Source organism: Pelodiscus sinensis, chromosome 3, assembly GCF_049634645.1.
Source record: "Pelodiscus sinensis isolate JC-2024 chromosome 3, ASM4963464v1, whole genome shotgun sequence".
Taxonomy (NCBI): Eukaryota; Metazoa; Chordata; order Testudines; family Trionychidae; genus Pelodiscus; species Pelodiscus sinensis.
Genome location: NC_134713.1, coordinates 56392357 through 56418758, shown reverse-complemented (window position 1 = coordinate 56418758; position 26402 = coordinate 56392357). Strand labels below are relative to the sequence as shown.

At 44.3% G+C, this 26402-nt stretch overlaps 1 protein-coding gene across 1 annotated transcript; it reads left to right on the top strand.

The window, feature by feature from the left end:
• The first annotated feature begins 983 nt into the window (after positions 1-983).
• Positions 984-18999, top strand: IRAK1BP1 (interleukin 1 receptor associated kinase 1 binding protein 1). Its single transcript, XM_006131953.4, has 4 exons — positions 984-1372; positions 8891-8956; positions 15805-15935; positions 16978-18999. The coding sequence occupies exons 1-4, from the start codon at positions 1070-1072 to the stop codon at positions 17258-17260; spliced, it is 783 nt and encodes a 260-aa protein (XP_006132015.2). The 5' UTR covers positions 984-1069; the 3' UTR covers positions 17261-18999.
• The last annotated feature ends 7403 nt before the right edge of the window (positions 19000-26402 follow it).

Sequence of the window (26402 nt, the reverse complement as noted above, 5' to 3'; positions counted from 1 at the left end):
CAGACGGACACTTTCGGCACGATAGCATAAATTATATTTCTGGATGCGCAGGAATATGTGTTCTTGATCTTATAACTCACTTGGTTAGGTCCAATAATGGTATCAGCAGAATGAATATGTGGACAAAGCTGGCAACGGGGTTTGTTGCAAGGGAAGGTACCAGGGTTGGTATTAGTGTGGTATGTCCTGTGGTTGTTGGAAAGAATCATCTTGAGGTTAGGTGGTTGTCTATAGGAGACTATGGGTTTGTCTCCCAGAGCCTCTTGGAGTATGGTATCCTGTTCCAGTATAGGCTGTAGTTTATTGATAATGTGTTGGACAGGTTTAAGTTGGGGGTTGTAGGTGATGACAAGTGGTGTTCTATTGTTGGTTTTCTTGGGTCTGTCTTGAAGTAAATGGTTTCTAGGTATTCGTCTGGCTCTGTCAATTTGCTTTTTTATTTCTCCGGGTGGGTAGTTGAGGTTTATAAATGCTTGGTAGAGATCCTGAAGCTTCTGGTCTCTGTCAGTGGGATTAGAGCAGATGCGGTTGTATCGAAGGGCTTGGCTATAGACGATGGATCGTGTGGTGTGTTCTGGATGGGAGCTGGAGGCATATAGGTAACTGTATGAGTCGGTGGGTTTTCTGTAGAGAGGGGTGTCTAATTTTCCATTGTTGAGTTGTACGGTGGTGTCCAGGAAGTGGATCTCTCGTGTGGGATGGTCCAGGCTGAGGTTGATGGTGGGGTGTAGGTTGTTGAAACCTCTGTGGAATGTCTCCAGTGTTTCTTGGATCTGGACGCATGGCGCCATTGCGCCAGGACTGCTGTGAACGCGCGTGCCCATGACGCAGCAGGAGGGGCGCGCGACGGAAGCACAAGCCTCGGTGGGAGTCCACAAGCTGGGCCGTAGGCGCCTCCTCCCGCAGAAGCAACCGCCTCGCGCTGGGGCGTGGGAAATCCCGCCTCAATAACAAGACGTGACCCCGGGTGCCCCACGTGACCGCGTTCTGTCGCTCCCAGGATGCCGTGGGCGGGCGCTTTCCGGCCCCCGTGGCGTTGGTTGCCATGGTGCCGTAACGGGCCTGCAGAATGTCGCTGTCCGCGCTGCCGCCGTCTCCCGCCCGGGTATTCGTGGAGCTGCTGGCAGCGCCAATCGGGGGGGGCGGGCGGGGGAACGTGCCGGTGTCGGGGCTGCCCGGCGGCCGCAGCGCCCCAGCGCCACCCGGGCGGGAGGTTCACGTGAGCGGTAGCGCGGAGCTGTGCGCGGCCCCGGACCGGGCGCGGGTCTCCATCCGGCTGGGGAGCAGGAAGGGGGAGGCCGGGGAGGCGCGGAGCAGCGTGATCCGGCGGCTGGAATACATCGCGCAGAGCGCCCGGCAGCGCGGGGTGCAGGTGAGAGCGAGCTGCCCCAGCCACTCCCGGGCTGCAAACGCTACCCCCTCCCCCGGCCTAACCCCCAACCCCTGCAGTGCCAGCCCTGAAACGCACCGCGCTCCCCTTTGCGGAGAGGAAGAGTGGAGGTTGCCAGTACGCAGCCGCCTGTATGAACACGGTGCTCAGCTCCAAGCATTCACCCAGCAAGATATTTCTATTTCGATAGGTGCAGCTGGCGCATGAGTCGTACAAACAGGACTGAGTCGGTCCTGTTAGACTCCAGGTTGCCCGTGTCGTATTTTTCTTGCTAAGCGTGGCTACTGATGGGGAAATACACGCTGAGAATCGCCTAGCATTGGGCCTCTTGATCAGCTGCTCACGCAGAATGGTCTTACCCAAAAATATTCAAAGAGTACTTGCCAGCCCTTCCTCAGTGGTTTCTCACAGGGAAACCCAAAGTTTTTCTACTGAAAGTGCCTTCTGCCTCCTAACGTGTATGGGTTAGTTATTAATCCAAGTAAGGTGCTACAAAAGGTTCCAGCCATTCGTCTACACTGCAGGCATCTCGCACAAGAACTGTTTTGTGCAAGAGTTCTTGTGCAAAAGGTCTTCCACAAGAGCGGGTCCACACTGCCATGTGCTTTTGCACAATAGACATGCTTTTGCGCAAGAGCATCCATGGCAGTATGGACACTCTCTTACGCAAGAAAGCTCTGATGGCCATTTTAGCCATAGGGGTTTCTTGCACAAGAAACTCATGTTGCCCTTCTACACTGCCTTATTGTGGAAGAGCTCATGTGCAAGCATGCTTATTCCTCATGGGTAGAGGAATAACTCTTCCAGAAGAAGCCCTGTTTTCTAACACTGTACTGTACATTTACTTGCGGCAAGAACAACTGTTATTGCACAAAAAGCCTGCAGTGTAGACGTAGCTGAAGAGTTTTCAAATATGGAAGGTGTTTTTGAGTAAATACAGGGTTGGGCCTTGAGGAAATTTTCAGATCACAGTTGCACAAACCCAATTTCAAAATCAGTGTCTTATACACTATTTGAGAGGGATCTGCAGTTTTATTTACAGGGAAAAAAATCTCAAAAAGTCTATGTGATCTGAAAACAAACAATTTTATAGCAGTGTTTCTTAAACTTTTTAAGACAAGGAACATCAAACAATTTTTTTTTAATGAGAAACACCAAAGATTTTTTTTTTTATTGAGGGGAAAAAAAAGTTGTGGGTAGAAGTACCAGGTAGCTTCAGAAAAAATACCAGACATACTTCATTGAGGGGATTGCTAGATACAACTAAATATCTTTTAAAATGTGGGAAGACCAAGAAAAAGTGACTCATGGAAGCCTAGTTTGTGACTGAGTTCGGAAAAACGGACTTACCTCATCTGAAGAAATGGGTTTTGCTCATGATACTATGTATATAGTCATTTCATGGTGCATGATAAACAGACACTTACATAATCACTTTCTAAGCATGCACTGTCCTCTTTCAGATATAATTTTCAGAAGGCTCTTCACAGCATTTCAGGAATCGTGTGATCTAGATCAGACTCAAATAGGAGATGCTGCAAAACCAATGAGATCAGAAAAAAAATACAAATTGAAGTCTGACCTGGGTCAAAGCAAGTTACCTATTTGGGAAAAAGTTGCACATAAATTTAAAGAAACTGTGTCTCAGAATGTAATGCTGATGAGACCTAGGAATGAGAGTAGATTGCTGCTGAGATGTGAACATTCAGTGTGATACAGTTGTAAAAAATGTCAATAAAGTCTTGGACTGGAGGAGTAGACGTCGCATCATTAAAAAGGGAGGTGTTAATTTTCCTTTACGTTTACAGGGAAGACCACCAAATACCACATTTAGTTATGGATACCTCAGTATCAGTAAGGTGTCGGGGTGATGGTAACTTACAGAACAGCAACCTAAAGTCCCATTTTATTTTGTTGTATGTTTTTCTTCTTCCTGGGTAACTTCCCTGTGGTATAAGTTGCATTGCTTTGTTTCAATTACTACTGCATATGGGAATCATTTAGCCAAATGATAAATATGTACACTTTGTTAATCCATATCACAATTCCTCTTAATCCAGGCCTGGGCAAAATACCCTCCGCAGGCCCACCAGATACAGCCCACAGACGCAGTGGGGAACCTCAGGCAGACTCCCTAACTGTCCCCTGCATGCTGCTGAGAAAAGCTGCTGTGGGGTTGTTTGAACAGCTGTGTGCCTGGAGGGGGTGAAGATGCTTCAGGTGCTGCTCCCACTCCCCAGCACAAACCCATTGATTCGTTTCTGGCCAATGGGTGCTGCCTGTTGCTAACAGGCAGTTTGTGAAGCACCCTCTTTCCCCTCCCCTTAGGCTCATAGCTGTTCAAAAACCACATGGCCCCTACAGCCAGTGTGGGGGTTGGGCAGGCAAGGAGCCTGCTTGAGAAGGCTGCTGGCTAGGAGCCAAGCAGGTAAGTCTCCTGGCCAGAACCTGCCTTTGGCACCCCAACCCTCCACCCCACATAGCCCTCTGCCCCCATAGTCCCTCCCAGATTCTGCACCTGAATCCCTTGCCTCATGTCACAACCCACGTCCTCTGTCCCCCCTCCTGCAGCCCAATCCTCTCCCCCAGGTTACAATCCAAACCCCTCCACCCATCTTGCACCCCAGTCCTCTGCCCCAGGTCACAGCCCCCTCTTCCCAAAGTCAAAACCCAAACCTCTGCACCTTAGTCCCCGAACTCAGGTCACAACTGCCTCCTTCACCCCTAGACTCTGCACCTCCTCCATTAATATGGAACAGTGCAGCCTTTGACCACTTTACAAATTCTTGGAGTGCCCGCCCCCCATGAAAAATTATTACCCACCCATTCCTTAATCATTTTTGTTGTACTATGGAGTTGTACTATGTAGATCGGTACAGCACAACCTTTGTAGCAGTAAGAGCTGCATTTGCAGTTTAACAGAAAGCCTGAGGGCTGCACCTAACTTCCATATATATTTACATAGGATTTTAATCAGAAATAAGCCACACAGTAGCATTTATTTATAGAGTGCTTTAAGTGTACACAATTCACAAAACATAGAATCTGCTGTGGGGGCTTGTAGAGAAGTAAAATGTTTGGGGAAGCACTCTTATTTAGCCAGTTGTTTATAAATCTCCCCTGCTATTAAAGTAACAGATCTTTTATATTTGACTGTTGGAATGTCAATTTTATAAGCATGCAAGATGTCATCATGATATGGTTGAGAGAGAAAGTGGGATTAGAGCACAAATCCCATTTGTGAAACATAATTGCAGTATGCTTTGAACACCAATTGACCTTATCTAGGTGTTATAGTCTCCAATTCTAGATAACCTGTCTAGGGTCATATTTTAATTGGTTGGGGCACTTGGGAGGTGTCAGAATACACTGTTTCCCATGAGTACATAGATGGGACTTTACGACAAAACAAGACAAAAAACCTTATGCCAAGGAGGGGAAACAATAAATGCAGAATTAAAAAATATAATATTTCCAGTGCTGTTCCATTTTGTCCTGCATACTGTTTGTCATAGTGAAAAGTTACATTGGAAAATAGCTTTGGAGAAATATATACAAAGATTTTTAAAAGGCAGTTGTATCTGATATATTAATTGGTAATCTATGAATACACAATGTTATAGCCAATGCTACTGTAAACTAAGAACATATGTTTTCAGACTTAAGTTTTTTCTTCCTTTATGACCTTTGTCTTACACCTTTCATATCAAGTAATATGGGTTAAAAGTTTCTTTTTCAGTGATAACCAAAGTAGAGTGGAACAAAACTTACCGTCTAGCTTTGGACATTTCCTTTTTCATAATTAGATGCTATTCACCTTGGCATTAGCTTTCATATTTTGTTTAGAATGGTCATGCATTTCAGCATCTGTGGTGCAATCAGACTTGGCTGCCAAGTGGCACCTCCTAGCAGAGGAAAATTTACAGGCAGTGCAAGGCTTATGGTAGTAGCAGCTTTTGTAGGATTTTCATGCTTTGAGAGTGGGGGGGAAATGGATAAGCAGAGAGAGACAGCACCCCCATGTAGGATATTTAGCCTTAGACTTATCTCTGCAACAAGAACGATCTTTTTATTTTGTTTATACAGCATCTAGTACAAAGAAATTCTGTTACAAGACTGAACATCCTACATGTTATTGCAAAACAAACAAATAAATGACCTTTTTCTGGAACAGTGATTTAGTTAATTAATCCTGGAAAAATACAGTTGGTAAACAAAGCACATGTGTGATTCCTTTGAAAATAGATTTATAGATTGATAGAGTGGATAAGATAACATGCCTTACATGTGATCTGTTAATTTTTCAATTTAGAATGATTAATTATCCTACAGTCTTGTCCCACTGAAACTTAGAAAATGGAATAGACCATTGCACAAGTTTTGAGAACATAGCACAAATGTAAAGCTCATCATAAAGCAGGGTTGGAGAACCTTAGGCCCGGGGATTGGATATGGCCCCCAGCTTGCCTGGATCTGGCCCCTGAGACTTAGGGCTCCCCTCCCCAACATTGGGAAGTCCGTGCTGGTGCTCCAACTTCCCTCTGTCCCATCGTGGGGCAGGAGCACACAAAATATACTAGCCTGGGCACTGCCTAGGCTCTGGAGTGGAAGGAAAATATGCGGAATGTCTTTCTTCTTCTCAGTCAGGAGCCACGTCAATGAGGGTTTTTTGGATTTGCTTCACATTTGTGTGGTATGTGGCTCCCAACTGATTTTTCTATGGGTCAGTGGCCCCCGACCCAAAAAAGGTTCCCCCACCCCTGTCTTGATAAAACTAGTTTTTTTCATGTGTCTAGTGTGATTGAACGGATAGCTCCTCAAAAGGAAAAAAAAATAATAGCAGTTACAATAAACTTTTCCTTTTCTGCTAGTAAGTCATAATTCTGATTAAGAACTCCACTAATATCCATCCTTCCCTCACCTTCCTCTTATCTGAAAGAGGAAGAACATCTCAAGAGAAAAACATTATAAATAGGAGCAAAAAAAATCTCCAAGGGAAGATTATTGTAAAAGTTAATAATCATATAATTAAGCATACATTTTTCCACTTATCTTCATCTGGAATTGATTATTGCTAAAAACTGTTAACTTCAAATGTTGAATGTGATGAGATAAATATGAACTTCTTGTGAAATATTATCAAAACAGATACACAAAATGTCTCACCGCCACTTATGTTGTAATAGGACCCAAAACCACATGATGGCAGTGTCCTTAAATATATATGCAGCACATATAAATTATCAAATCAAGCAATTGTACTTCAGTCTGTGGAGAGAGAGGATGGGCTTCAAACATTTTGAATGGATTTGGGAGACATTTTGCTTCTTTCTATTCCGATTACCAACTTAGCAGTTTGTTATTAGTCTTGTCAGTTTGGTTATTTCTATGCAGTGTTTAACAGAGGTTGGAAGAAGAGCGAAAAAAGGTTTCCTACGAATGTCCAAATAAATGGACTACATCTGTCTACTGATATTAAAAATATTGTAGGAATTGCTTTTAAAAACATTTTGAAGCTATTTTATAAGCTAAGTACATTTTTAGAGTTGAATTGACTCATGTCCTCTCTGTTGAAGTGGTGCTATTTGGTCAATATGGTCAAATCATTTGTTGGCCTTAACTGAAGAGGCTGCAAAAAATTAACTGCACTTGAAACTTGTCCATTGGGAATTGTACTGAAACTTCCAAACCCATTTTTTATAAAAAATAAAAAATAACAAATAGTCTAGCAGCACCTTAAAGACTAACAAAACATGTAGATGGTATTGTGAGCTTTCATGGGCACAACTCACTTCTTCATCTGAAGAAATAGGTTGTGCCCACGAAAGCTCATGATAGCATCTACATGTTTTGTTAGTCTTTAAGGTGCTGCTAGACTATTAGTTGTTTTTTATTTTTTTCCTGTTACAGACTAAGGGTATGTCTACACTACCACCCTAGTTCGAACTAGGGTGGTAGTGTACACATACCCTAACTCAGCTACCCCTCTGAACCATTTTTATAGGTAAACTTGGCAGGATTAGTTTGTTATTGGTAAGTGTCATTAAATGTCAGTTTTACCATACACACATAAATTAATAAAATATTTCCATTGATAATAATCAAAACTTACTGATAGGCAGATTAAGAAAAATGATGCTTGAGAGCTTAAGTTTAGTTTAAAGATACTAGCCTGTGTATTGTTTCACAATTTGTGTGTTAAAAGTTCTAAATCTTGAACTTGTTAAACCTCAACATCTGTCATTAAATAATCAACAATCACACCCAGACTTTTGTGGTTCTGAAAATGTAAACTACTAAAAATGCTCAAATATAACTATATCCCAATTTTAAAAAAAGTTTAATTCTACCAACCCTCATGCACAATGGTAATAATTTGAGCTGACTCAAACTGGTAACTAGAAATGCTTGTGTCATTACATAGTGCCATAGATGGGTGCATATTACCTTAGGGATTGCTGACAACAAGCAGATGTTTTTAGGGGTCTAGAAAACACTGTTTTCTCTTTAAACTCATTGTTTCGTAAGTTGGATGGAGTGTTATGCAGTAATACACTGCCAAAAACACAGATTTGACTGCCACTTTCAATTTCTGCTCCTTTTGAAATGTATTATGGAGGGAAACATTATTAAATGCTTAATGCTTATTAAAGGAACCATTGCTGTCCAGAACACTAGACATATCACTTTTCAAAAGAAACTTGCAGTCTTTAACTTCCATCTAGATTCTAACTGAAGAGAGTGGTGTATCAAGTTTCCTATGTATGTTTCTGAGCTACCAGTAACATGCTAATAGGGAAAGTTAGAATTAAGGATGTTAAATATTAGTTAATTTCCTAGTTGAGTAGTCATTAGGCGCTTCTGCATTCCTGCTTTGAAATGTACAAGAGTCCCCAGTGGGGGCTCTTGTGCATTTCAAAGTGGAAGCGCCCTCATGGAGCCTGGAGTCAGCTCTGGTGACCCCAGGCTCCATGTTACGCTGCCAATTTGAAATGCCACGCAGAGCCCGGGGTCAGCTGGGGAGACTCCCCAACTGATCCCAAGCTTCATGCGGCATTTCAGCAGAACCCGGGGTCAGCTGGGGATTCCCCAGCTGATCCTGGGTTTCACTGAAATGTCATATGGAGCCCAGGAACAGCTGGGGAGTCCCCAGCTCACCCCGGGCTCTGCGTGCATTTCAAATCGGCAGCGCAACATGGACTCTCCAGCTGACCGTGGGCTCCATGCAGGTGCTGCCGCTTTGAAATGCCACCTTGTTCAGGCTCAGCTGTGCAGCGCTGCCGCTTTGAAGTACCCTCTCTCCCCCCCCCTTTGCTGCCTCTGTCTGATAGAGGCAGCAAGAGGTGGAGGAAACGACTAGTCGACTGACTATCCGATAAGCATTTGCTTTTCAGATAGTTGACTAGTCCTTAACATCCTTAGTTAGAATATACCATGTAACATATGAACACAAATTATTAACTGCTGTGGTTACAATTATACTCTTGTACTTTGTTTCAGGAAGAAAATGTGATAGTGACAAAGGATTTCAGTAGAGTAGAAAATGCTTATCAAATGGAAGCAGAGGTATGTATGTATTCACCATAGCAAGGGGAATAACCATTCACCCAGACGTAATGAGTTTGTGGGTTTAGTCTTTTCTCCACAAAACTAGGAAGGGACAGTTACATATGATACAGCACTGAGACTTTCCTACGAGGGCCAGTATAGGTAGTAAAATTAAAAAGGCACCTCACAGAACTTTACAAGAAGTAAGCTAGGTTCTGGTGTAATAGACAGAGTTAAGATTGTCTTCATTGTTTGTAGAGTGGAGTCCATTCATCCCATCATAACAGGGAAGCTATACTACATATGTTGGATGTTAGGAGAGCCTTGGCCTTCTATTTCAATAAAATGAAGTCCTTTTAGGAAATCTCTATCCCATATTCTTCCTATCAATTGGGGGAAGATCAAAAAGCACAGTGATATCAGCTCAGACTCTCTCAAGGAGCAATGTGTATGATATTTAATATGAAATCAAAGAAAAATAAAATTAACACTACCCTTGGAGTACATGTATCATCATCCTTTCTAACAACTCAAGCTAGTAAACACACCAAAATGCGTATTATCCACCCATAGCTCAGGTTCAAGATGTTAAACAAATATATGAGTCAACTAGAAATAGTATTTGCAAGGAGAACATGAATAATACAATATTGACTGATATTGGAAAGGCTAATAAAAGGTATTCAGTAAGGCTTATTCAGTTTCTCTGGGGAATGTTTAGGATCCGTGCTATATAAGAACACGTGAAACAGAGAGACCTGTAAAAACAGATAAAAGTTCTCCCAGTTTGAAACTTTAACTTTGTGTGCATCACCAACTCAAAGAATAAAAGCCCCAGAACAAAGTAACACATGGCTTCAGGGTTTGTAGACAAATGCATGTTTCAAAGAGCTTGAAAATAAGGTTTCATCCTACAAAACAACTAGCATCACACCAATTACTTGCTACTTCTGACTCATAAGAGCCAGAACTCTACGACATAGCAAAGATCTGGCCTTAATGCAATATAATCTATCATGTACTAATTAGTAACACAGAATTTAAAAAAAAAAACAACCACCATTAAGATCAGAGTTTTAGATATCTGCAACACTCCAAAAAAATATCTGTTAAAAAAATCTTTTTTCTCACCATAAGTTGTTAACACCTATGTAAACTTTTTTTGAAATGTAATCATGCAAATGTCCTGGCACACCAACTCCCATGCAGCCTGCTCCGCCACCACTCCAACCCAGCCAGCCAGAGAGGAATGCAGCAAGTGAATTGTGACACCCCAAACAAACTGCCCCCTGCCTCCACCTCACTGCACAGATGCCAGCATCCATGCTGTTACTCCCACCTATCCTCCCTTGTGCAATCTCTCCCCTCAGCCCAGCTGGGAATGAAGATAAAATCTTGCTTCTCAAACTTGCAGGCACCAGCAGTCTAGCTGGGAGTTAGGACAGGACACACAGCATAAACAAATTATCCACCCCTCCTCCACCTCACCCCAAGACACAACACAAAAATGTTCCCTGAAGTCTTGTGAATGGGATATATTTGAAAAATTATGTAAGTTATTAATGTTGAATCAATTTGTTTTTCTATAAACGACAGCAAGGCTTGGGTAAACAGCTGAACTAATTCTTAAATAGAGCAATGTTGGTTGAGTTCTTGCTATCACCAGTTTTTCTCTACCATTAATTCCTGCAACCCACCATCTCCTGCAGTTCTGCTAGACGTAAGAATACTCTCTTCATTGCAGTTTTATGAAGAGGCTCAGAGCTGCAGCACAGCTTGTGCAAGCCAACACTCCTCCTCCCTGAAATCCTGCTTCCAGAGCAGCAGTTTGCTTAACTCATAACCTTTAAAAAAGTTACTGTTTAGGCTCTTGTTTGGGACAACTTGAGCATTTTATTAGTCTTCAAGCCTTCCCTGATCCAGGCTTTGAGCAGTCTTGGACATAGCCATCCTCAGCCTCCACTGCTCTTTTCTCGGACATAGCAGAGCAGCCATGTGAGCAGTCGCAAAATCACAAAGGTGCTCTGTATGCAGGGCAGCTCTCTCAGGCACTTGACCTGAGATGAAAGATGTCCAAACTGCTCCCAGTCAGAGTATTCTAACTTTGCTAGAACACCGAGCTCTGAATGGAACAGGCAATATTGGCCTCCCAATCAACTCAGAGAGCAGTGACATCACCATAAAGAAACCCAAAAAGGAGACAGGGCAGAGCAAACGGAAATTCTAAGGTTTTGAGCTTGAGGTTTTGACTCTCCTATGCTCCTTTTTTGAAGGTATTATTAGAGAGAAGTGAGAAACTCAACTGGGTAAGCACATTATTATATGCAATATTAGATTTTTACTAACTTCAAGAACCAAAAAGTTCTGTTACTGAGGTTCAAAAAATAGGCACTGCAGAAGCATCCTTAGCAAGATACATGGTTATTCTGGTGGATGGTGAATTCTTTTCCTAAGGATCCTTCAGATGGAGGCCACCCAGACTCTGGCCAGTCAAGTACAGGCAGTCCCCGAGTTACGCGGATCCGACTTATGTCGGATCCGCAGTTACGAACGGGGCCCTTCCTCTCCCTGGTCTCCAGCAGACCAGGGAGAGGAAGCAAAGCGGCGGAACACGCGGGCAGCAGACAGGGCTGTCCGCTGCCCACGTGCTCCGCGGCTTGGCTCTGCTTTGCTCTGCTTTGTCCCCCCCCCCCCCCGCCCCCCTGGTCTGCAGACCAGGGGGACGGGGGGGGACGGGGGCAAAGCAGAGCAAAGCAGAGCCAAGCCGCGGAGCACGCGGTCAGCTGACAGCCCAGACGCGTGTTCCGCCGCTTTGCTCCCCGTCCCCCTGGTCTGCAGACCAGGGGGACGGGGAGCAAAGCAGAGCAAAGCCACGGAGCCCGAGGGCAGCAGGACAGCCACGGCGCGTCTAGGCTGTCCCGCTGCCCCTGTGCTCCGCGGCTTTGCTCCGGACACCTGTGGTACAGCAGCTGGGGCGCTGCCAGTTGGTCCCGTAGCGCTGCTCTGGGCGCTACTGGACCAACCGGGCAGCACCCCAGCTGCTCTGCCCCACGCGTCCTGATTCAGCCACTGCTGGTCAGTTTCAGCAGCGGCTGAATCAGGACGCCTGGGGCAGAGCAGCTGGGGTGCTGCTGGGTTGGTCCAGTAGCGCCGAGGAGCGGCGGCACTACTGGACCAACCCAGCAGCACCCCAGCTGCTCTGCCCCAGGCGTCCCCAAGTCAGCAGCTGCTGAAACTGACCAGTGGCTGACTACAGGAAGCCCCTGCCCCGGGCTTCCTGGAATCAGCCGCTGATCAGTTTCAGCAGCAGCTGACTTGGGGATGCCTGGGGTTCTTAAGTTGAATCTGTATGCAAGTCAGAACTGGCGTCCAGATTCAGCCGCTGTTGAAACTGAGCAGTTTCAGCAGCGGCTGAATCTGGACGCCAGTTCCGACTTACATACAGATTCAACTTAAGAACAAACCTACAGTCCCTATCTTGTACGTAACCCGGGGACTGCCTGTATAGTTAGGCAGGCCAAAAACAACTTGAAAATCAACTAGCTAAAGGCACAAAAACTATCAGCAAAAATGTTAAGTACAGTAAAACTCCAGTGGTCCGGCACTCCTGATAGTCCGGCACCACCTGGAACCCAGAAGTGCTCCAGGCAGCTGGACAATTGGAGCTGCTCTGCCCCGAGCTTCCCGGAGTCAGCAGCTGGTCAGTTTCAGCAGCGGCTGACTTGGGGACACCCGAGGCAGAACAGCTGGGGTGCTGGGTTGGTCCCGTAGTGCCGCTCCTCGGCACTGTGGGACCAACCCGGCAGCACCCCAGCTGCTCTCCCCCGGGCGTCCCCAAGTCAGCCGCTGCTGAAACTGACCAGTCGCTGACTCTGTGAAGCCCGGGGCAGAGCAGCTGGGGTGCTGCCGTGTTGGTCCCATAGCGCCACCCCCCATCCACCCCACCCCACTCCTGACCCCTCATAGCCCCCCTTCCAATAGTCCAGCATATTTGATAATCCAGCACCCCCTGGGTCCTAAAGGTGCCGGATTATCTGAAGTTTACTGTATTTCAGAAGCAGGAAGCCTGCCAAACATTCATTGAGGCCTCTGGATGATCAGTGAAGTTCTTAAGAAAGACAAGACTGCTATGGAGAAACTACATTAATTCTTTGTATCTGTCTTCACTGCAGAGGATGTGAGGAAGATTTCCACACGTTCTTTTTAGGTGACAGATCTAAGGAACTGCCCCAGATTGAGGTGTTGATAGAGGAAGTTTTGGAACAAATTGATAAACAGTTGGAATGTTCACGATTCAAGAATTGGCCAGCCAAGAAAAGGTGCTCCTCCAATGGGCAAATAGCTTCAGTACTAATTGCACTGGCCTTCCGGCTGCCCAAATAGCAGGCTCCTCTGTCACTTTTGGTACTAAGAAAACAGTAGTTGCTATGTGACTTAATTCTGACAGTGGCAACAAGGGGAAACTGAAACCCCATGCTGTGATAGTGGTAGTGCTGACCGAATACCCAGTACCAAGCATCTCAGTGCCTCCACAGATGATGGCACCACCTACAGCACACATCACACACAAGCCACACATCAGCACTCATGAGCAGATCACACCATCTAGTACTGACACCTACTACTATAGATGTGACAGGTTAAAGGTGATGCTTACAGGTTCTGGTTAACTGTTAATTGGTGGGGGCTGCTCCTATCCTGTGAGGGGCCCGCTGCAGACAGGGCTGCTTCAGTCACCTCCCGCCCAGGCCCTTTTTAATCAGTTAACTGATTAAATAGGATTTTACATCCCTACCTACTACATTGGCTAACGGCATTATCAAACATGACAGAATGGACTTTCTGTCCTCCACGGAAGCTTCTTATTGGCAGAAAGGCGCTCCAGAGATGGCTTTGCTTTTGGCCAGTCCTCAAGGGGGTAGAGGTCTATTTAATTCTTTTTCTGTTTACCTTTTCTTTTCCCTCCCTACTCCTGTTCACTGCTCGTTACTTGTCATGCATAACAAAATTATGGAGAGACTTGGCTGCAGAATGAAAATTTTCTTACAATAATTTCTTTTCTGCTGTGAGCGCCTCCTACTATTCTACCCAACCTAGCTGGCTTTCTGCCAAGGATCAGCCTTTTGTTTGCATATTTTCCATGAAGGGAGTTGGCCTGGTATACAGTTAATGCATTGGTCATTGATGTTATGCTTATAAATATTTTTCTCTGAGTTTTTTACACAGCTGTGGAATGACTCACCTGTCAGCAAGAGGGGGAAGGGAGTATGGCCAGCATGAGCTGCATTGCAGCTATGAATCAACACTGAAAGCTGCAAGGGAGAAGAGTAGCTTTGTGCATAGCAGAATTGTGGGAGATGCTTCTAGCAGAAAGGAAATTATTAATTAAACAATTTTCTATTTCGTGCAACAGTTCTGTGAATTATAATTGCTCAGTAGTAAGAGAAGGACTGAACAGATGCAGTAAGTGTCCCAGCAGTTACTGTGTTCAAAGAGTCTTGAGAGCATATTAGTTTGGGCATCAAACTCTAGCAAAAAAATCTCCCATGGCACTGCTACCTAGTCCTCTTTGTGCATTGTGTTAGTGCTGTGGCAGGACACACAGGAAGCCCTCAAAGCACACAAACATCAGAACTCTCAGTGGTCTTGGTCTTGCCCCATTTATAGAAGTAGAGTTCTCTCTGTAACAGAGCCCTCTGAACAAACGAGTTATTCGCAAATTGAAAGTCACACTCTCCAATATGTTTTTGGATACTTCCCAGAGTCATGCAAATGTAAAGTATCTGTTAGCCCAGTTCAACTGTGTGATTTTGGTATCTTAAGTAAATAAAGACATTATTTAAGATTGATAGTGTATATCGTAAGAAATATAGCAAGGTAGCATTCTCTTTGTGTTTCTTGTTTAGTGTTTGTATGAAACTAATAGTTTTTTAAGAAGACAAAGGAATGTCCAAGACAAAAAGTTATAGCTGAGTTAATATACCTCATTACTTGAGGACAAAATGGTTTATCCTGCAGTAATGACACAATGGGGAAGAAATATGGGGGGCAGGAAATCTTATATCTTGAAAAATCAATTTAATCTAACCATGAACCCTAAACACTAAAATTGCCTGAATCATAATTAAATATTTTTGCATGGTATTACTATAGGGCAGAGTTAAGGTTGTTTTGCTGTCTTAATTGTGCATTTCTTAACATGTTTAAATATTACTCATATTCCCAGGGTTTTAATGCTTGGTTTTGGGATAATTACAACATTCCTGTTACTTTTTTTTATTTTTACCCATAAGTTACTGAGATATACTTTTAACCTTAACTATTTTTTGCGGGGGAAGGGCAAGAAACACAGATTTAAATATAAGTTGTATTTCTTGGATTTTACCCTTAAAATTCAGTATTAATAAAAGATTAGTCACTAAAAACTGAGTTTAGTCTTCATGTAAGTACATGTAAAATTTGTACTGCAGTTTTCCTTCCTGTTATATCTTCTTCACCCCATTTGCCTAGTTTTCTGAGTAATCATTCCTGAAGTAGTATTTGTCATTTGTACTTGCCTAAGCTGTCTTCAAAATGCAAGAATTAGTGACACAAAGCTCATACCACCTTTAAGGGCACATTTTCATTTCTCTAACTTGCTAACGTAACAAAAATTCTAGAGTTCCACACAAAGAACATTTTCGGAATCCATTATTTTAATTTTGCTGCAAAACAATGATCAATTAACTGTACGGCTGCAGGCATTTTCTAGGCAAATAGCAATGGAAGTATAGGGTTGTTCTTAAATATCATGTTTGCAATATATCCTTGTAATTAAGTCACTGAAAACAAAGTTGCTTTGGTAATCTACTTATGTTCACTTACAGGTCTGCATTACATTTAGCGATTTTGGAAAAATGCAGAACATTTGCAACTTACTTGTTGAGAAACTGGGTAGTTCTGTTTTTATCACTCCACCTCACTTCTACCATACAGCGGAGGCTGTAGATACCCTTCGGTAAGTTCTCCCTCTCCTCTCCATACAAATGCACAGCCTCCAAAAGCATTTTCACAATACATAATCCACACTGCTATCTACCTGTTGCCCACTCCTACTTAAAGGAAAATTCAAGAAAAATTATACAAATTTTATAAATACAATTCCAGTTAGCTTGCAAATGGGAAACTTAATCTTTCATAGAGGCTGCAATGCCCTTGTATAAAGGCAGAAAATAAGCTTTTCCATGATTCCAGCAGGAAAAACAATCTGTTTATAATGTGCTCAGTCAGCATATCTGTTTTTTAGAGGATGGGGTTAAATCAAAGCAAATAATTTTGTTTAGGATTTCTTTGTGAAGGTACAAACATTTAACAGCCTTCATCCACTTCCCCAAGTGCTGCTATTGACTTTCCTTCTCTTAGCTTTTGACAACAAACTTTGAAATACACCTTTCTAAAGAAACTCCATTTCAGTTACTCTGAGGAGAAAGAAATGCTGTCTAACATCAAAACATTCTTCTGTAGCACCTCAACAATAGAGGGAGAGTTAATTTGCCATGAAGGACATGAGACAAGTATTCAGTGGTTGATAAAGGAAGGTGCCTGGGGAGATTAACTACATTTATCTTCCCCTAGAGTTTTTCAGTTCACATTGGGATGAACTGAAAGAGCATTCCAAAGACTGTTTCCCCGTTGAACGAACACACACACACACACACACACACACACACACACACCCACCCTTCTCCATCTCATCTGACGATCAGACTCTACAGATCAGCACAGCTGCTTCCAAGAAACAAGTTGTCATCCACTGATTTAAAAAATGTTGAAATTGACACAGAGGTGTGGTTGTGAGTAATATGTATTTAAATTTCTAGTCATGAAATTTGTTAGCACAATGGAGTTTTCCCTTTGCATGCTCTCCATTTTTAACTATCAAGCATATGACTGGGGAAGTAGATGCACCTAGCATCTATGTAGTCACAAAAATAATGATTTGTCAAGAGTTTCCGAGCTATAGTTGGATCAACTAAGTTATCTTGTTTTCTACCTCCCAGACGTCAAGTGTGTCTTGCTGCTGTTGGGAACACACGTCGAAAAGCTCAAGAAGTCTGTCGACTGTTTGGCCAGTCATTGGGAAAACCACTGCTAATCAGAGAAGAAGAAATGAAAGAATGGGAAGGCCAAATAGACAGTCACTCATCCAATTCCTCAGACACAATGACTTTGCAGCAGAGAATCCAAAGTGCCACTATTTATGCTTCTTCTAAAGTATTTGCTATTTTTGAGATAAAGGGAAGAGAAAAGAGGAAAAAACAAGTTTATCTAGAAGCATCTTAGAGCATTTTTTATATTTGTCTCTGACAAATCTAGGAATAAATTTATATACTTTAAAGTACACATTTATTCAGTTTTTCAGACTTGCATCTTTCACTATAATCAGGAAAAACTAGTTAATAAAATTAGTTCGTCCCTGGCCACCCATAAGACCAAATTGTTCTCAGAACTACCTGGAGATACACAAGTAGTTTTATTGTGGTTTTTCAAATAAACCACAAGCTACACTGAAATCACTGGCAGTTTCCATGAGAGGAGAGGAAGGTTCAACGTATTTGTACAGGTTTCATGCCATCACTAGGATTCCTCTCTTTTCTCCACTCTTATTTACAGAGGGTAGAGTAGGAGGTTCCTGCATATAACTTTTTTGTCTGATAGATGTGCCTTTAACACATTTATTTTCTCTCTTACACCTGGAAAAGACTGATTAAATATTACATTTCTTAGACATTAGCCTGTGTCCTAAGAGTTGGTTTAAACATATTAGGCAGAGATAAGTAGCTCAGTGTAAACTCTTTCCAAATAGTAGATATTCACATTATAGATTTACTTACTGCAAATATCCACTAGAACTTGCTAACATTTTAGTCCCAGTTGGCCTCTATCTAGATCTGTGCCCTTCAACTAGTTTGAATAAATTATTTTTGATGAAACAGTGCACTCTAGACTGTTTAGCTTGCACAAAGGCTAAAATACTTGACGTGCACAATGTTTGGTGCTATTAGCTGCAATGCAGTGATATTTAAAGCTTTCCTCCCAAGCTAGTGAGAACTAAATTATTCATTGTCCTCAATTCACAATATTCTGAATATATATATAGAGAGAGAGAGAGAGAGAATGAAAGAGAGAGAGAGAGAGAGAGCACATTTTACTTTGAGTAACCTCAACATAATACATTACTGAATATGATACAGTCAGCTGTAATAGAACCAAAATAAGCCATTAACATATGTTTCATGCAGAAATTCAATTTTATTTCTTTACTGAAATAATTTACAAATAGGTTTTACTCATGCTTCAGTTATGGGGTAGTTTTTTTCAGCCATGGTTGCAAAATATATTTAAATCCATCATGTCTACTGAAGTAATCTGTCAGATCAGGATGATGTATCTGCAGAAAGAATTTTACAAATTGATTGATAATATCAGCATTACTGAAAAAGGCTTGGTGATTTAACAGTACTGAAGCTATTATTAGTTTTTTTTAAAAAACCTTGAATAGCTGTTATTGTTTCGATGGCACAAATTCAGTGAAATTAAGAAGTAGAAAAGCAGGTACTGTACAAATTTTAGTTTTCCAAGAGGTCGGAGCACTTTACAAATAAGCCTTACCTCAGTTAGGTTATTAAAGATAAGGAAACTAAGTGATTTGTCCAAACTGGACTGAGTCAGTGAAATCCAGAAATAAAGCCCATCTTTTGTAGCAGCCTGTTCACAACAGACACTAAATTGATATTTTAGAAAATCCTAAAGTCATGCAGATGGACTGTAGGAAGGTGAAAGTAGGCAGCATTTAAGATTATTAGCATTCTATACCCATTGAAGATATGTATACAAAAATACAGCCGTATCATTCAATTTGTACCTGTACAATTTATGTAAAGTTTGCATATCTGCTTTTCCTGTGACCTCTCTCTGTTATTTCAGAATATTGACCTACTTATACTGAGTTGATCAAAAGATCTTTGATTACAAAAGGGTAACAAACAAGTCAAAATTAAAGATGACTTCACTCCTGCAAATATACTACCTTTAATCCCATAATAATTATTTCTTCCTCAGAAATGTAAGCTATAGACTTGCCAAATCTGTTGTCCCGCTGAATAAGAATTTGGCAGTGAGGCGTGTCTCTTAGATCCTATAATGTAAAAGGACAAATAAAAATAAGCCACAAGGAAGTATTCACAGACAAGCTCTATTCCCCTAGCAAATCAAATTTTTAAAAAAAGAGTCCTATTACAAGTTAGCCTTTTGGAAATATTTGACTGTTTACATAGGCAAAAGACTTTTATTTTGTAGCAAGATTAATCACCATTAACTTCTGGTTTACATTTAATATAGTTATTCATTTCTTATCAAAATTATATGTTAAAACCTTGGCATATCTGAAGCACTTCTGAAAATTCAATATCACGAAGGACAAGATCCTCAGCCTTTTGTTTAATCCTGTTTTTGTCACCTCCAGTGGAGAAAAGGAGACTTAGAACTACAGGCAAAGAAACAATTCTTACTTCATAATTTTCCGTTACCAGCTTCTCTCCAAATTAATTACTAATTGGCTAATGCCCTTCCCCCCACCCCAACTATACCGTCTAGAGGCAGTGTTATTACTGGAAGCTCCAGGGTAGGCATGTGAACAAGTAGTCAAGTAGCACTATCAACCACTCGATCACCTCCCACCCCCACTGCTCTGAACTCTTAAAGGGACAGAGAGGCACCAGCGCTAAGACATTGGCTCAATCTCTGGTCCCCCACCAGGTCTTAGGACAACCCCTTTCCCCCCACTGCCCCTATGTATTCTTAAAGGGACAGAGCAGTGGCAGTTGGTCAGAGCAGAGGCAGCTGCTCCTCTCTGTCCCTTTAAGAGTGCAGTGTGGCAGATGAGGAGGGTTCTGCTGAGACCTGGAAGTGAGTTCTGTAACTGCCTTTCCCTAACAAGTAGTCAAGTAGTTGATGGAAATTCCATCCTAGCAGATTTATCGCTACTTAACATCCCTACTCCATGACCTCAGCTCTGCCTTTCATTTCAGACCACCAGGAGAGTTCTCCTGCAGCAACCCTTTATTAGCATTAAGATAACTTAATGTTTTAAATTAACCTTAAGACAAGTCTCGCTTTAGAGATAACCAAAGTTAATTATAATAGAACAACAGGCAGAAATTAAAATCCTTGCATCCCATATATATAATTGTATAAGCTAAGGAATTATGTGGGAACAAGCCCAGTATCATGTAGCTATGTTTCTTAGGCCATGTCTACACTAGGAAACTCTTTCAAAATCACTAAATTCGACTTATGAACTCCTCCTGATATAACAAATTTGAACTTGTGCGTCCTCCTTCTATGGAGGCATCAAAATTAGTCCGAAATAGAATGTCCACATTTAACAGAGCCTGCCTCAGACTTAGAGCCCCCAGAAGCACTCTGGGGAATGGGCCAGGAGGGAAGATACTTCCTGTGGCTTTTTGATCCAGCAAAATGCAACAAGTGTTTATAGGGGCTCCTCTCCATGCCCGCATCTCACAAGGCACTTCTCCACCGCCTCCCCCTCACAGGACAGAAATGGGCTGCAGTGGGCACACATCTACCACAGCACTGCCACCATGGAGCCAGAGCTGCTGCAAAGCATTGCCATGTTCTTGGCTCTCGTGCTGCGCCTCATGGTGGAGTACTTTGAGAGTGCCCGCATGTTGCTGCAGCAGGAACAGGATGAGGACAATGAGCACAAACCTCAACATGGCCCACGGGCTCTGCTCAGCCAATTCTTGGTGCTCCTGCTGCTGCACATGCTCCTCAAACCCCTGGACACAATGGAACGCTGCTTGTGGCGGAGGGAGATGAGCTCAGACTGGTGGGACTGCATCCTCATGCAGGGATGGGATGATCAGCAGTGGCTACACAACTTGTGCATGCCCAAGGCCACCTTCCTTGAACTCCATGAGTGGCTTGCCCTTGCCCTCAGGCTACAGGACATCTGACTGATATGTGACATCCCCACACAGAAGCGTGTGGCCATTGCTCTCTAGAAGCTTGCCATGCCGGACAGCTACCGCTCACTTGGGAACCAGTTCGGAGAGGAGAAATTCAGAGTTGGGCTGTGCTTGTGCAAGTAGCCAAGACTACATCCTGCTATGGAGGTCATCACTCTGGGCAACGTAGACAGCATCATCAATGACTATGCCTACATGGGCTTCCCTAACAGCAGGAGTGCCATATACAGCATATAGTCCTGTCTTGACCCTTGGCCACTGGGCCTCAGAGTTCATCAGCCATAAGGGGTACTCTCCATGGTGTTGCAGATGTTCGTGGATCACAAGGGACGCTTCACTGACATCAGTGTCAGATGGTTGGGAAAGGCACATGATGCCCACATCTTCTGGAGCTCCTGTCTCTTCCGAAAGATGCATGCTGGCACTTTTTTCCCCGGACTGCACCATCAGAGTCAGAATGGACACACCCATCATGATCCTGAGTGATGCAGTCTACCTCTTGGTCCCTTGGTTCATGAAGTCAAACATGGGCATCCTGAAGCACAGCAAGGAGGAGTTCAACACCAGGCTGTGCAGGTGCAGAATGGTGGTGGAATGTGCATTTGGGTGTTTAAAGAGGAGGTTCAGGAGTCTCCTCACCCATCTAAACCTCAGTGAGCGCAACATCCCCTTCGTGGTAGCAGCCTGTTGTGTGCTCCACAACCTGTGTGAAAACAAGGGGGAGGGGAGACTTTTCTGCCAGGGTAAGGGACTGAGGTAGAATGCCTGGCCAGGGAGTTTGAGCAACCGGACACCAGTGCCAGTTCTGAGATTCTCCCCTTTGGCTCCCCACAAGGGGCCCCTGCCCTCCCTGTGTGTGCCTGCCTTTTATTCCCCACCCTTCTCTTTCTCTGCCCTCCCTTCTCCTGCAGAGCAAACAACAAAGATCATTCTTGAACAGATCAATAGGGGAGGGAATGAGAAAAGAACCTGGAATGGGGGAGGGGGTGCCGGTGTTCTGTGTTTGTATGAAGCCTAGCCTTAATCTCTGAGCCAACACTGAAGGTCTCAGTTCAGGCGACGGTGATGTGTTTTGAGCAATGCCATATGTTGCCCAGAAAGCGGGTACTTTCCAGCAGGGGCACAGATGTCTGAAGGGATCATCGCAATACACGTGGCCCAGGGACATGATAAGGTGCTGGCCAGTCCAGGAGACTGTGGGCGGGAGGAAAGGATACGACAGCTTAGCTTTCTATTGTGTCCTGCACACAATGGGTCTGGCACTTGTGGCATCCTGCAGAGAGAACTTCTATTGCTGCCCACTGGAGATGGGAGGGAGGATTAAGGGAGGTGTATGTGAGCAGCAGATGCCACTTACTGGAGAGAGTGCTAATGGGTTCCCCTCTCCTTTTCCTCCTCCCAGCAAGTTCCATGCACAATATCACCCTCCTCCGTATCACTGCACTTGATCAAGAACTAATGCTGACTGAGTACGGGCATGCCCCTTGTCTATGTGTGGCACCACTCTGTGGTTCCATGACTCCAGGCTACTTAGTAGCTTGTCATGGGAAGGTGTCCCACCACGGAGGCCGGAGTAAGGCAGGCTTCTCTGCAAACCTTGTGAGAGGGATCAAGGGGTTCCTGTGTGACAGCATCACGGAGCTGAGGGCTTCAGACTAATGCTCCATGTGCAGACATGTGAACAAGCTGTTCCGCAAGCCCTAGGCCCAGTAGGCTGAGAGAGGAGTACATAGCCATTCTCAGCCCATCACCTGACCCTGATTGTAGATAGTGAAAGTTGGAGAATTCATCAGAAATGCCCTCCCTGGGGTCGTCAGAAGCCTAATAAACATCCTAGTGGGGGAGGCGGGACTGGCTCCAAGGTGAGGAGCAGCTTCTGGCTCTCGGATATCACCACCTGGCTTGCTGCCTTCTCCTCCTGCACATTGTCGTTCTCCTTTTCTGCCATCCCATCCTCCTGCAGGCTGACACGAGGCGCGGTGGTGGAGAAGGTGACCAGCTACGCTCCCAGGATGGCATCCAGCTGTTTGCAATAGTGGCAGGTGTGAAGTGCTGCCCCAGAGCATCATCTCTTCTCCCTGGCCTTCTGTTAGACTTGGCACAGTTCTTATTTTGAGGCTGTACTGCTCCAGTTTCCTGCTGTGGCCTTTCTCTGCCAGACTGGCAGCAATCCTCCCATAGATGTCGCATTTCTCTCCTTGGTGTGGAGATCCTGGAGGTTGGACTCCTCCCCCCATACCTTAATGAGGTCCAGGATCTCTGTACTAGTCCAGACCGGAGCTCTTCTGAGTCTCTGGGGAATGGAGTCCATGGGAGCAGCAGAAGTACTGGCAACCATTAGAGGCTCTGAGGGAGCATTGGGGGTGCCCATGTCTCAGTGGTGCTTGCTTGCACAGGGTTTGCAAAACTGGCCACGTGAGACAGGCACGTCTCCTGTTCCTGGGACTTTTAGAACTCTGTAGGAGGAGAGCAGCAGTGGAGATACCAGCTATGGCCGAAGCAGTCAGAAGTGACAGCTGCGGGACGCCTCCAGAGGCCAATTAGTTCGAATTAGCGGCAGCATACTAATTTCAGACTAAGGGCACATCTACACAGCAGGGATTAACTTGAAATAAGCTATGCAAATTGAGCTATGTCAATTGCATAGCTTATTTTGAAATTGGGAGCATCTACACAGCCCTTATTTGGAAATAGAACTCTTCCTCTGCCTTCCTTTACTCATACAATGAGGGTTACAGGAGTCCGAATAATCACTTCTCAGGATCTGCTGGCAATGCTCCTCCTAATGCACCCTAATATGCCATTAGCTCTCCTGACTACAAGGGCACACGGTTGACTCATATCCAGCTTCTCATCCATTATAATCCCTAAGTCCTTTTCTGCAGAACTGTTACTTACCCAGTCGGTCCCCAGCCTGTAACAATGCTTGGGATTCTTCTGTCCCAAGTGCAGGAGTCTTCCTGAAGGGAGGTTCCAAAGAGAATGGAGAGAGGCTGTTCTCAGTAGTGACGGTTGGCAGAACAAGGAGCAATGGTCTCAAGTTGTGGTGGGAGAGGTCCAGGTTGGATATTAGGAAAAACTATTTCACTAGGAGAGTCGTGAAGCACTGGAATGGGTTACCTAGGGAAGTAGTGGAGTCTCCATCCCTAGAGGTGTTTAAGTCTCGGCTTGACAAAGCCCTGGCTGGGTTGATTTAGTTGGGATTGGTTCTGCCTAAAGTGGAGGGGCTGGACTTGATGACCTTCTGAGGTCTCTTCCAGCTCTATGGTTCTATGATACTTGCCCTTGTTGAACCTCATCAGATTTCTTGTGGCCCAATCCTCTAATCTGTCCAGGTCACTCTGGACCCTATCCCTGCCCTCCAGCATATCTACCTCTCCCCCTAGCTCAGTGTCATCTGCGAACTTGAAATTGAGGGTGAAATTGATCCCCTCATCCAGGTCATTAATAAAGATGTTGAACAAAACAGGTCCTAGAACAGATCCTTGTGGCACTCTGCTAGAAACCAACCTCCAACCTGACATGGAGCCGTTGATCACTACCTATTGGGCCTGACAGTCTAGCCAGCTTTCTATCCATCTTACAGTCCATTTATCCAAACCATATTCCCTTAATTTACTGGCAAGAATATTGTGGGAGACGTATCAAAAGCTTTGCTAAAGTCAAGGTATATCACACCCACTGACCTTCCCATATCCACAGAGCCAGTTACCTCATCTTAGAAGCTAATCATATTGGTCAGGCACGACTTGCACTTTGTGAATCCATGTGGACTATTACTGACCACTTTCCCCTCTTTCAAGTGCTTCAAAATGGATTCTTTGAGGATCCCTTCCATGATTTTTCTGGGGACTGAGGTAAGGCTGACTGGTCTGTAGTTCCCTGGATCGTCCTCCTTCCCTTTTTAAAAGATGAGCACTACATTTGCCTTTTTCCAATCATCCCGGATCTTTCCCGAACTCCACGTGTTTTCAAAGATAATGGCCAAAGGCTCCGCAATGACATCTGCCAATAGAGGAAGTGCGCTCTATTTTGAAATAAATGCTGTGTAGATGCTCCCTGATATTTCAAAATAAGATACCAATTGTCATAGCTCAATTTGTGTAACTTATTTCAAGTTAAGCTCTGCAGTGTAGACACACTCATGGCTTCCCTAATAGCCACTAACTTAGAATCCATTGCTCATCACATATCACACCAACATTTTGACCAAGGCAGAACCTGAGCCATCTCACTCCAATCAAGGCTGAACCACTTGTTTGCCATTCAATTGTCTTTCCTTACTAAATATATTTAAAACACTTGGTATAACTGAAGCTTTGCCATTACTATTCCATTTGTCATCATTGTTATGATTTATGGGGTCTTTTGGAAAGAAATACCCTTCTGAAGTTGAGACTGTGTCTTTCACTGGTGGAACTACTGCTGCACCAACAGCAGGCTCCCAACATTTATGGAATGTCTTTGCTTTATACAGGTTGTACCTCGCTGGTCCAGCACTCTTGGGATCGGACTGGTCTCGAATCAGGGAATTTTCTGGACCAGAAGAGGTCAATGCAGTGGGGGGGGAGGGGAAGAGGTCTGTTTTCCTTTGGCACCACAGGGGTTCTGTTTTCCCTAGGCAGCTCCACTGCCACCCAGGACTCTGTTTTCCCCACAGCACCAGGGAAAGGGAGTTCTACTTTTCGCCTGTGGCTTAGCTGCTGCCAGGACTCCATTCTCCTGCCAGGACTCCATTCTCCTTGCAGTGGCCGGGGACTCCACTACTGTCTTGAGTTCCACTCTTCTCCCCGGTGGCTTTGTTGCCTCCTGGGGCTCTGTACTCCCGCTGGTGGCCGGGGGTTCCACTTTATCCGCAGTGGCTCTGCCACTACATGGGGCTCCACTACTGCTTGGTGGCTTCACAGTCCCCCCATCAGCCCTGCTGCTGCCCAGCAGCTCCCAGCTCCACCAAGCAGTTCTGCTGCCACTGGGGGGGGGGGAGGTCTTTGCTCCTCTTAGCATTTCTGCACTCCCACCTGCCTTAGCCCTGCTACACAGCCAACCAGGAGCTGCCAAGGTAAATGCCAACCAGCCAGAGCCCACACTCTGCAAAGTGGGGTGGAGCCTGAAGGAAGGGGCAGGACAACTGTGTTTGGGCTTGTGTTGGCACAGACAGCTGGCAACCCTAACAGGTAAACATACTGGATTGTGAAAGTAATTTGCTAGGTGTTCCTGGACACCTGCAAGACTTGCAACCTGTTCCCTCAGGCTGGCAAGCATCTAATGAAGTGTTGCAAGAAAAACCTAGTACTACTCAATGCTTTACTCAGTGTAGCTGAATTATTTTGAACATGGGGAAAGATTTTTTTCCACAGGCTTCAATGTAATCCCAGGAATATGCAGCTTTGTGGGGTGCAGAATCTTTTTGTGCCTGTGTTCTGGTTACAGAGCGC